The 12,657-nt window shown below is 43.0% G+C and overlaps 1 protein-coding gene across 2 annotated transcripts in view; it reads right to left on the minus strand.

Annotated features, from left to right (window-relative positions):
* Positions 1 to 330: 330 nt before the first annotated feature.
* Positions 331 to 12,657, minus strand: part of SQOR (sulfide quinone oxidoreductase) — a 45,937-nt gene continuing 33,610 nt past the window's right edge. The window contains exons 5-10 of one of the 2 annotated variants that reach the window (XM_082620118.1): positions 11,817 to 12,011; positions 9,993 to 10,202; positions 4,499 to 4,682; positions 2,379 to 2,446; positions 1,904 to 2,082; positions 331 to 669 (exon numbers count right to left, since the gene is read on the minus strand). In XM_082620118.1, the coding sequence (XP_082476244.1) occupies positions 612 to 669; positions 1,904 to 2,082; positions 2,379 to 2,446; positions 4,499 to 4,682; positions 9,993 to 10,202; positions 11,817 to 12,011 (894 nt within the window). In that variant the 3' untranslated portion in view covers positions 331 to 611. The remainder of the gene's footprint in view (positions 670 to 1,903; positions 2,083 to 2,378; positions 2,447 to 4,498; positions 4,683 to 9,992; positions 10,203 to 11,816; positions 12,012 to 12,657) is intronic. The other variant, XM_082620119.1, reaches the window with a different exon arrangement.

Consider the following 12,657-nt stretch of genomic DNA (forward strand, 5'->3'; position numbering starts at 1 on the left):
CCCATCAGTCACTGGCCAGGAGAACGTGGCCTCCGCGTGAATGTGGTGGCAGAACGGAGGGGCGGCAGCCGGGCTCTCGGTCCACTGCCCCCGCAGCACCGGTTCTAGGCCACACGTCTTTGGGGCTTTCACAGACACTGTTTGAAATACTGTTCTCCCTGGAATGACTCTTGTTTTCTGTAAATCCAAACAGGCTCTGGTGAAATTATGCCTGCTATCAGTTGAATACTCGAAGTAGATAACAGGTAAGCTATCCCACCACCACCATCTTTTCCTCCCCAGGGCCGTAACTTTTCATTCCACTAGTCAAGATAGAATTTTCTCACAGAATGTCAATCAAGGGCAAGCTTTTATTTAAAAAATAGAAGTCTGTTCTTTTATTTGCGTATTTCCAAAGAATCAAGCTCATCCTGGGCAGCCTGCATGGTGGCTGTCCAGAGGGACTGAAAAGGGAGGCGTCTGATCACCATCATCCAGCAGTAAATTCTTTACGGGGTTAGATTTTGAGTTCTTCATGCTGCTCGCGGTCAATCAGTGGCTGTGATTTTGGTCCAGGAGCCATCCAAGGATGGATGGCCATCCCTCCAAGCCATCCAGAAGCTGAGCCATCCTCAGCTCCTACCCAGATGGAACAACTTCCGCAGAAAGGCTGGTCCTCCCCAGTAACCCCTGTAAGAAATGACACAGAAAAGTTCTTTGCGTCGGAAAAGATGGGGGTGACTTCGGCCAGCCTGGTGGCTGCTCACACGAAACACGTACCAGACCATACAGCAAGACTGACAGCGAAGTAGAAAGATCCCAGGACTAGGAGGGGACAAGTCCTGGCTTTGACACTGACTTGCTATGTGAGCCTGAACATGCTGACTCAATTCAGCCAAACAAAGCCCCTACTACGTGCAGAGTGCAATCCTTTCTACTTTCACTTGCTCATGAATTAAGTGTAGGTCAGGGTTTCTCAACCTCAGCCCTATTGACATTTTGGACCAGATACTTCTTTGTGGTGGAGGCTGTCTAGTTTAGCAGCATCCTTGGCCTCTGCTCACTAGATGCCAGTAGCATCCCCTCCAGTTGTGACAACAGAATGTATCCCCAGATGTTGTCAAACGTCCCCTGGGGAGCAAAACCACCCCTGGCTGAAAAACACTGGTATCGATATTCTGACTTACTTTTCTTAAAGGGTTTAGGAAAGTCAAATGAGATCATTTTTTTTGCAACAAAAAAAGAGGAATTATTAAGTTTGGTACTCTGTTTACTACTTGAATGCCTACTACGTAGCTGTCTCTTTATGTATTGTCTCATTCTTCCCCATCCTGTGAGGAAGACAATGTTACTTTCATTTTGCAGATGAGAAACTTAAACACAGAGAGTTTAAGCAACTGGCCCTAGGACACACAGCTAGTAAATGGCAGACACGTGATTCAAACAAAGGTCAGACTCCAAAGCTTATGCTCTTAATCGCTATGTTTTCTTTGTCCTATAACATAATAAAAACAAAGGCAAGGTAGCAGATGATAAAGTACTTGACATGTCAAAGTGATTCACTATGATGATTACTATTATTTATCCAGCAACAAGAGAGAACCAGAAACTGGAAGACAGAAGACTTGGTCACTGCCAATAATGAAGACAACAGGCTGCATCCCCTGTGGGTGGTAGCTGTGCTAGGGCTCCCTTCCCTCACCCAGGGCAGCCTCTTTCCCACCACATCTGGCTGAGGCTTCAGAACCCTTCTCAGGCGGCCATCACTAATCTATGAGACCTGGCACAAGAAGGTGGTTCCCTTTCGCCAGCCCTGCTCGGGGTCATATCTCCTGAAGCTGGAAGGCCTTTTGGAAACAACCGCCTTGCACAAGTCGATGCGATCTGCTAACAGCTGTGCCTCTTCCCCAGGCAATGCACTGACCTTAGCATCACATTCCAGTACAGGAACGGCATCATGTCAGCCTTCATGAGGTACATGGAAAGCCTCTCTTTGCTCTGGTCAAAGGGGAAGGTTTCCAGGGGCTGAGCGTTGTAGTCAAATTCCGCAAGAATAACACGGTTGTAGCCAGTCACCAGCGGACACGACGTGTAGCCATCATACTAAAATTGGCCATAAGACAGAGTTGGAAAGTGGCTTCTTTTATGGTGCTATGTAGATACTTTAGAACTTATTATTTACTCTGAGCAGTTGTAATTTTTTTCTTTTTTTGTATATTCTAATTTTTTGTACAGTTAAAAAATAGAAATTATATAACACAAATACACTAAAGGCAAAAACTGAAGTGCCCATATTAGAGAAACTAATTAAGAAAGAGGCAAAATTGTGGGAAAACACTGTTTTCATGCAGAATGGAAGATGGTAAATTGAGACAGTGATTCTTACAAGGCATACAAACCTTCTTCACTGGTGTTTGATTCTTCATAATCAGAGAAATTGTTCTGTCAAGTATTCCTGACTGGGCAGCTACATGAGAAATGGAGAAGTCAGAAAAGCATAAGCATCTAGATTTTCCCTGAAAACTAATTTGCAAATAACTTTAATGTGAACAAGTTAAGAAGACCCCATCCCTCTAGACTGTAACTAGAGCACAACTCTTAACCCAGTGATGAAATCTAGCTTCATCAGGGACAAGACAAACTAACATGAGGGGCTCCTGAGGTGACACAGTGGGAGGTACACAGCCTCACTGTGGAAGTCTTGCCGAAACGTATGATCTGAATCTGATCATCAAAAACTACTAAATGGTTCTAAATTGTGGGATATTCTACAAGATAACCGGCCTGGACTCTTCAAAAATGCCAATGTCATGAAAGTAAAAAAAAAACAAAAACAAATGTCAGAGGCTTGTAGATAAAAGAAAACCAAAGAGACATGACAACCAATACTGAGTGTGGCCCTTGACTGGCTCATGAATTTAAGGGGAATTGGGGCCGGGGGACGGGGAAAGCTATAAAGGACATTTTTAGGGAAAATGGAGAAATTCAAACTAGATGGTATTGATGATTTTATAATGCAATGTTCAGTTTCTTGGACATGATAATGGTCTTGTGGGTATAGAGGAGAAAGTGCTTTTTCTTAGGAGATAGAGGTTGAAGTGTTTGAGGGTGAAGTATCAGGATGTCAAAACTTACTTTCTAATGACTCAACCAAAAAATGTACATAGTGATCAAGCAAAATATTAATTTATTGGTTAATTATTATGTTAGTCACAAAATCTTAATAACTGGTTAATACCTGAAGGGTATATGGGTATTTACTGTACTTTCAAATTTTTCATAGATTTGAGATTTTTGAAATGAAAAATTGGGGGGAAATTACTGTTAATAATGAAAAAGACGGGTTTCCCTGGTGGCGCAGTGGTTAAGAATCTGCCTGCCAATGCAAGGAACACGGGTTCAAGCCCTGGTCCAGGAAGACCCCACATGCCGCGGAGAAACTAAGCCCATGCACCACAACTACTGAGCCTGTGCTCTAGAGCCTGTGAGCCACAACTACTGAGCCCACGTCCCACAACTACTGAAGCCCGCGCACCTAGAGCCCACGCTCTGCAACAAGAGAAGCCACAGCAATGAGAAGCCCGCGCACCACAACGCACCGCAACAAAGAGTAGCCCCCGCTCGCCGCAACTAGAGAAAGCCCATGAGCAGCAATGAAGACCCAACGCAGCCAAAAATAAATTTTAAAATAGTAATAATAATAATGAAAAAGACATTCAGTGGATTTCCTAGAAAGTCTTTCTTAGGTTGACGTAGTCAAGCAGAAGTAACACATGTTTGGCAGGTGTGTAATTCACACAAAATGCTCCCATACCCGTCAGCAGGGAGGTCCGTGTTTCATAGCATCTAAAGAAGACAGTCCCTGTCTACAGAAAACAGAATCTAAAAGGCAATTCCCTCCATCACTGCTAGAGCAGAACATCGACATGAAGAATTTAGTTTCCCAGGCTGAGGCCTTAATCGTGTACCAATCAGGGCACTCTCCACTGTATCTGTCTTAACAGTGCAATTTTCTGCTCTGCAAGCTTTCATTGACTTACATGTGTTTTCTGGGGAAACAAATGCTTCCCTAGTTTTATGGTGTTTCAGGCAGAAGAAAAATAGCCAACCTGCCTGGCACTGGGGGCAAAGAAGGCCAGGGATGCGAGCACGGCAGTATGAGAAGTAACAGAATTCTAGAGAGCTGGAAAAGCGGTACCTCTCTCTCTCTAATGCCCCCTCCCCTGAAAACCACCCCTCTGACAGAGAAAAGGCAGATGAGGTGCAAAGCACTCAACAGATACTTTCTTCTTTACACGACACTAGGTTCACTGACAACTTGCTTCTGTGCTGGGGAGGCCAAAGTCATTTTTAGGCCACAAAAGTTTCTTCATTATTAATGAAGATAATGAAATGTATCTTCATTAATATAATTAGCACATAATGAAATGCCACTTGTGCCCAACTTTTGTTTTTGTTATGACGGTGCCTTAGGATGACATCATGTTGAGTGGGGAAGAAACACAGCTCGTGGTCTTACCTACAGCAGCAGCGGTCTTTGACGTTGGCAGGTTGGTGCAGTCCCCAATCCCAAACACATTTGGGTACCGCTTGTGCTGCAGCGTGTCTTTATTCACGTCCACCCAGCCGGCAGCATCAGCCACAGGACTTGTCTTGAGGACATCTGGTGGGCTCATTGGTGGTGTAACATGAAGCATTTCATACTGCAAAAAAGGACAGCATCCAAATGTGTGTTTCTTCTGTGATTTCTACAGCCCCACAAGCTCCTGTCCTAACTCCCTAACCCACACACTGTACTATGGCTGCACGGAGCAGTGTAAGTTAGTGCTCATACTGATCCACACCCACTCCAAGATTTTACATGCTCCTGTGCAATGTGGTGATAAAATAACTGACACGGTCTCCCTATACAGAGGGCACGTGATCCCTTGGGCAGTAGGCATGGGGGAATCCGAAATACTGGAGTGAACCTCACTAACATTTTGAAAGAACTCATTGATGTTTCTATTTATTACTAAAACAAAGCAGGGGGTGTATCTCAGTTGCTCTCTCCCTGACCCTCAGCTGTTGACTTGTAAAGTCTGGTAACTTCAGTTTTATTCTGCAAAGAGGTTCTCAGAGCACCTGAAACTTGTAAAGGCCATGTTAGGAGCTCATAAGTGGGCACCATTCCCAAATGTGGGCCAACACTCAAAATACATAAAGGAAATCATCAAAACACCAATTTAAGGTGAAATAAAGGTGGCAAGAATATTGGCTAGCACTCTGAAGAAGGTGGGGTCTGATTCAGTGTTGGGTTTACTGAACCATGTGGGAGGCAGGGTGGATTTTTTTTCCAAAAACCTGTATCAGGGTTACCCTTGGCAATAGGGCACTAACCAAACCTGGTCAATTCTAATGGCTCATTTAACTCTTTTGTTTATGTAATGTTCTTTTTTGTTCTTTTTTTGTTCTTTTTTGTTTACATGACATTTTGTTCTTTTTTGTTTACATAATATTTTGCAGTTTATCCTTTTTATTCCTTTCATTTATTAAGCTCCATCTAGCAATATCAAATTGATCTAAATGTTCACAAAGCATTTCATTACGGTGAAAACTTTAGCATCTTAGGACAATCCTAACCTTGTGATAGTCAACAACCCCTGGTTTCCATAAGGAGCTCTGTCCCCGCACCAGGGCCTGGCAGTCATTGGTGGCAGAGGGAGTTAGGAAGGTGGCTTGTATTTATTCCCACTCTCAGACAATTATACGCTTAATCAACCTTAAGGTAGAAGGAGTGGGACAAATGGGCAGTGTTCTGCGAAGTACTCTGGGTGGCTCTTTAGGGGCCTGGGTCCCTGAAGCTGGGTCTGTTCATTTACATGGAGACTGAGCACATGTCTGCAGGAGAGCAGATGGAACGGTCAAGAACCGTCATCCACCAAATTATTAAGGCCATGTCTATATTTCTGCAGTTAACCAGACCACTTTTTTTAGCTGAGGGCTAAACCTTACTAAAGTTAATGTGGTTGAATTTCACAAATACACATGAATGTCATACATCTTTTCTAGAAGGAAGGTTAAATATTTCCACATAATCATCATAAAGGTATGAAGTTTTACTTGAGAAAAGAACTACTGGGGTCTGCTTTATAGATTTGCTGAAAATTAACATTAGCATTCAGTTGTAGCTTGTTCTTTATCCATTATTTCCATAAACTGAAGCTGATAAATAACTTGGTTCTCCTTCATTAACATAAATCATCTATTCAGAATATAAACTTTAATGTTCATAAGCAGCATTTGGGAGACTTGTGGAAAATGCAGGTTCCTGGGCCCCACCACCCCCAGATCCCAATCCAGTATGTGTGGGAGAAGAACAGGAATCTGCACTTTAACAAAATCCCCTAGTGATTCTGACATATGAAACCTGTAGATGATAGTCTCAGAAGCTCTGGCTTGAAGGAACAGGTTCATTTACAATGAAAAATGAAATGCTATTACTTAGAAAGTGATTTCACCTTTCCTTTCCTCATCTATAAGGAAATGCACTACATTAGACAATCTCCAAGATCTCATCTAGTTCTAGGACTCCATGATATAAAAAAAAATTTAGATATTTATAAACACAGGAGACTTGGACCAGTTCACAAGCTCTCTATGAAGGATCAGACACTATAGGCTTTTGGGTACATTTAATTCTTTACAGCAGTAGTGCCCAATCCTGGTTACACAAGAGAATTATTAGGGGAAATTCTGAAATTCCCAATCCTCAGTCCACACCCTAGACCAATTAACCAGAATCCCTGGAGGTTAGACCCAGGCATCAGCACATTTTAAAAGCTCTCCAGGTTATTGCAATGTGCAGCCAGGGCTGAGAGCCACTGCTCTAAAGCCTTTTGGTCGATTTTTTGAAATTCATATTTTAAACAGTGGAATTGGGTCTGGAGGGAAAATCTTACCTAAAATCCTATACTTCCAAAGGGCACAAATAATCTTCTTTCCTTATAAACCCTTTAGAAGAACCATAACCATTTATTTATGCAAGTCCCTATCTGCAGCCTCAACTATCCACAGCACAGCTGAGAACCAAAGTAAAAAGGCCCAAATAACAAAATTAAGTCCAGGCACTCAAGCTCATACACTTTGCTCACAAAAGTATGCTGTGGGCCCTCACACATAGCCCATCTGCTTTCACTTTACATAACATTTAATGAGTTTGGCTATCTCATTTTCCAGACAATAAAAAATCAGAAATAGGGATTTAAAAGAGCTGAAGCTGGAGGGACCTTCCAAAGTCACAACTGCCTGACAGCCACAAAAAAAGAAAACTGGAAAACCACAAAGGGGACACACACAAAATCAAGTAACAGAGTAGTCTGAGACTCTTTTGTAAGGTGATAACTAGCCCTAAACAACCCAGTAGGCCCTAAGAGCATAACTATGCAAGAGCTATGCAAAATTATGACCCTGAGCTGGGGCCAGTAGATGAGCCTGAGACATACTGTGACACCAGAAAGCAAGGAAGTGCTTCAAAATATGATGGGGACATGTCACAAGGACATAGGAGCCATCCTGAAAGGGCTCCTACTGACCAAATCTGGGACAACTTGAACACCAAAATAATTAAGGACAGGGATGAATTATAAACCATTGGGGGGAAAAACAGAAATTAATAAGTTCATACTAATAATTAATTAATTAATTGAGAAGAGAGGGCTTTTGCTGACAGGATGCCAAGAGTCTACCAGTAAAGGTGGAGGGAATGCTGGACTGGAACATCATTTTGCAACCATCAGAGTAAAGACTGGATTAGGCAAAAACATCAATGGATGTTAAATCTAGTGGGAAAATTTACTGAGTAGGGTGTTTGCATGGTCTGAAATTGCACCCCCCCAGCCCCGCCAAACTCCTTATTATTAGCAAGGAAGAAAAAGAATAATAATTATACAGTGGAGAAATTGGACCATATCTTGACTGGCGATCAAAAGGAACATCCTCAGCAAGGGGCAGATGAGCACTGTGTGCTTTCCAATGTGATGCCCTAGAAAGACACACCACTTACGTGGTATTTCAGTCCAAAAAGCAGAGCCTGAAACTCATCAGAAGAAAACATAAACAAACCCAAAATGAGGAACATTCTACTAAAAAATAAAAGTGGGGTGGGAGGGCACTGTATTATTCCAAAATGTCAGTGTCACGGAAGACAAGGAAAGGCTGTGGAAACATTCCAGATTAAAGGAGGCTAAAGAGACATGACAATTATACCGGCTTCTGTCCTGGAGGGGATACATTACAAATGCTACTTGTCAATCAACAAAACTGGACTGTAACTCATAGATTAAAATATTGTATCCATGCTAAATTTACTGAATTGATAACTGTACTGTGGTTATGTAAGAGAATACTCCTGGGCTTCCCTGGTGGCGCAGTGGTTGAGAGTCCGCCTGCCAATGCAGGGGACACGGGTTCATGCCCCGGTCCTGGAGGATCCTGCGTGCCACGGAGCGGCTGGGCCCGTGAGCCATGGCTGCTGAGCCTGCGCTTCCGGAGCCTGTGTTCCGCAACGGGAGAGGCCACAACAGTGAGAGGCCCGCGTACCGCAAAAAAAAAAAAAGAGAGAATACTCTTATCTCTTAGGAAATTTAGAGTGAAATATTTAGGGGTAAAGGACCATGTTGTACGATGTACATAACTCACCTTTAAATGCTTTGGGAAAATATATTATATTACATTACATTACATTATACTTACATATAGAGAGAAAGAGAGAGAAACAAAGTGAAATCAATGAGTAAAACTATAATAAGTGAATCTAGGTAAAGTCTGTATACAGTCTTCTTTGCACAATTTTTATTTTTGCAACTTCTCTAAGTTTGAGATTATTTCTAACTAAAAGTTTTTAAAAATATGACCTTGAGTCATTAGCAACATTTTAAATGACAGTCATTACATGTCATTTAAGAAAGGAAAGATGTGTGAAATACATTTTAAAAAGAGCTTGTACTAGGAAGCTTAAAATGTGAAGTTTTGATCTTTACAAAATTAATCTTTTGTTCACTTCAAAATTTCCTTTTATGGACTCCTTCATTCCTCTAAAAATGCTGAATGAATAAACTGTGACTCTATGTACTGTTTCCTCATTAGTAACAGCTCTTGCCAGAATGACATAAACAAATGATGCTTCATGCATCTTCTCCAGATGCCTTTACATCTTGTTCTTAATGTACTAGTCCCACACTTCACAGAAGAAGAAACAGACACATAGAAGCCAAGTCCATATACAAAGGCTAGATCTTTCCAAGCAGGATGTGGCTCCACCAGATCTTTCAAGGATTTTTAAGCATTTCCTTTCAGGCACAGGTGAAAGATGTTTAAAGACAGCCCCTTCCACAGATGAAAGATACCCATCATTCACTCTTTTTTTTTTTGCGGTACACGGGCCTCTCACTGTTGTGGCCTCTCCCGTTGCGGAGCACAGGCTAAAGACGCGCAGGCTCAGCGGCCATGGCTCACGGGCCCAGCCGCTCTGCGGCACGTGGGATCCTCCCGGACCGGGGCACGAACCTGTGTCCCCTGCATCGGCAGGCGGACTCTCAACCACTGCGCCACCAGGGAAGCCCACCCATCATTCTTGAACTACCCACAAGCAGGGCTGACTCTCACAAACCATAAATTGAGACAATCCCCAAATCCTGCATTTAAGGAGCCTTTCTTAAACTCTAGGCAATAACTGAAGATGTAAAATATTTTTGGCAGCTTCAAGTGACTCAATGCCAAGGACGTGCACACAAAATAGCATGAAAACTCACTTGGTACCGGTAGATGAGCCCTCCTCACCTCCCATAGACACAGCCTCTTATCTCTTTCTCTTCCCCACCCATTTTGGTCCACAGTCTCCCCTGTTGCAACCCTAAGATGCTCACTGTAACCAGCCCCCCAAGCACATGATCATGATGGACAAGGAAGTGGGGGCCTCAGCGTCGCCTGCATCTATGGCACTGCTCAGCTGACAGCTTCACCTCCACACTCACTGAAATCACTTGGGTCTCTCCAGGTTTGTCCAGATTTTCAAAAACAGCCTCTTGTTTATCAGCTCGGACTTCAATGAGGTTTTGCTTGTAGTTAACAGTGAGGTTCCTCTCCCGGATAATCTCCTGCAGGGCATCTGCGTACTTCTTGACCCCAAAAATTGCTCCAAGAGAAGTGTTGAAAATGATATTGGCCTTGGATCGCTTCCCTGTCTGAGAAAAAGAAAAGAATAGAAACAACCAACATCAAAGTATTACTCCGGCCACCCTTTTTTTTTTAGCCTAGACAAGACTTAAAACCCTCAGAAGAGACCTCGCCTGCTTTCTCCATCACTATGCACTGGTGGGTGAGCTGTGGACCAATCCACTGCCTCCTCATTTTCTGTCAGTGACACAGCAACTAAGAGCAACTGGATTCAGGTGTTGAGGTGGACGCTGTTCAAAGAGGGCCAGAGATGAAAGTCAAGTCCAAGGGAAGATAGAACTGAATTGTTTATTCATATATTCATTTGTTGATTCACTCAGTAAACATTTAATGAGGTCTTAGAGTTGGCCCGGTACTATTCTAGGTGCTGAGAAGACAGAAGTGAACAAAACAAAGTTCCCGTCTACTTGGCTCATATGCTGTAGTATTGTTCATATGGTTCAGAGAGGCTGGTATCCTCCCAAGTGCCTGAGATCTTAAGGAACCTGAAAGAGAACCTTCCTCTCAGGCCATCTAAGACTTGGGAGATGTTATGCAAAGAGAATTCCAGGAGGGAAGAAAGCTAACCTCTGACTCTTTTCTTCTGTTCAGCTCCTTTTAGGATTTGCTCACCTGGATCACACTATTTGAAAGAAGATGGGTGGGTAAGAACCTCAAAAGGCTGTGCCAACCCAGAATTCTCATGACCCAGGAGTGACCTTTTCTTAGAAACAGCAGTGATGGTGGACCTGTTCCTTAACTGCCCACCCCACAGGGTTGGGGCAGGTTTACATAACTCAGGGGAAGGCCTTCCCAGTGCCGGGCTCCAAGCACACATTCAACACCTCTTCAGTCCCACCTTCCCCTCCTCTTCTGCCCACCTGTCCCTTTACAGAACCAGAGGCTGCTTTGAAGCCTGTCACTGTCTCAAGTCAAGCCGTGCTTTGGTAAACCAACTGTGACATCCCACACATGGGCAGGAGGGCGACAGCAGCTTCTCCACAGCTTCTCACCAGGCGTACCTGAGCTGTGGATACCTGAAGGTGTTTGAGGAACGCTGAGAAAGCATCCCCACCCAAACATCTCTTTCCACTAAGGTCCAAAGTTCTAAGTGAACAATTTTTTGTCTTTAGAGTTGGCAGTTTGTCTATTATACATCCAAGAATATATAATAAGAGCCAAAAAATATTCATAACACTGAAGTTGAGTGGGAGCAGCTGAGGATAGTATTATGTACAAACATGAACAACGTGCAACCAATTGTGCAAATGCACGGATATATTTAAACAATCTCTAACATATCTCACCAGTAGACTTTTATACACACATTTAAAAGTATATTACAAAGACTATTTAATAACATATAATACATATAAATTTGTATGTACAGTATAATTATAACCATGTTAAAAAAAACATGTATAGGGAAAAAAATGGAAGTACATGCCAAATTGATGACAGCAGCTATACCAAAGCAATTGGATTATGAATGACTTCTTCCTTTTTTTCTATTTTGTAAACTTCCAATTACATAATTTTGTACATATGTAATAAAAAGTTAAAAACAAAAAAGGTATTTTGACATGGATAAAAATGAAATCCCTTCTGCCCTCCTTGTCTCTATCCCTGGAAAAGAAGCATACCTTCCTGAAATAGGCCTCTGATAAATACATGATCTTCTGCGGGGCTCCAGCGCACTTCACTGGAGTATTAGGGAAGGTAAAGATGGCATTGCCCTCCTTAAAGTCCTGCAGAGCTTTCCATGTCTTCTCTACCGTCCTAACTGAGTAGTTGGACCCTATTTGGGGATGGGCAAAACCTTCAGGGAGGCCTTTGATCTGCAACAAAGCACACAAAGAAATTATTATTTAACAAAAGTGCAAATGGAGTCTGTGTTTAGAGTCCTTGTTCTCTGCCATTTCTACAACCTCTCAAGTATTTCAGCACAATCATTAGCCCCAGGACTCACACACAGTGGAGCAAGCAGGTGGCTGAGGGATCTGCTAAGCCCAGAGCTGTGGTGCCTGCAGTCACCTGTCAAAGCACAGAACAGGCTTGGCCCGGCGGAAACCCTTGGCCTCCCTGGCCTGGAGACCAGGATTTGAACCTATCTCTTCCCACCATCAGAGTGAGGACAAGAAGCCAGGCTTACTTCCTTTTTGGAGAACCAGTTGCCTTACTGGGAAGAAAAAGAACAACAGGCAGAACCAAGAGCCATACTGTCAGTGATTAACAAAATTAAATCACTCTGTATCAGGCTGGACCAGGCCCAGCTCTTGGTAAAGGCCGCAAAGGCAGGAAATTAAAAGCATGGACTTGGGAACCCTACAGACTCAGCCTGAGTCCTAGCTTTTCCACTTACAAGCATTGTGATCCTGTGTAAATTACCCAATAAATCAGTTGGTGGGTCTCAAGTGTGGTCCCCAGAACAGGACCACCTGGGAACTTGTTAGAAATGCAAATTATCAGGCCCCACCCCAAACC

Source organism: Mesoplodon mirus, assembly GCF_964341445.2.
Source record: "Mesoplodon mirus genome assembly, chromosome: 4".
Lineage (NCBI taxonomy): Eukaryota > Metazoa > Chordata > Mammalia > Artiodactyla > Ziphiidae > Mesoplodon > Mesoplodon mirus.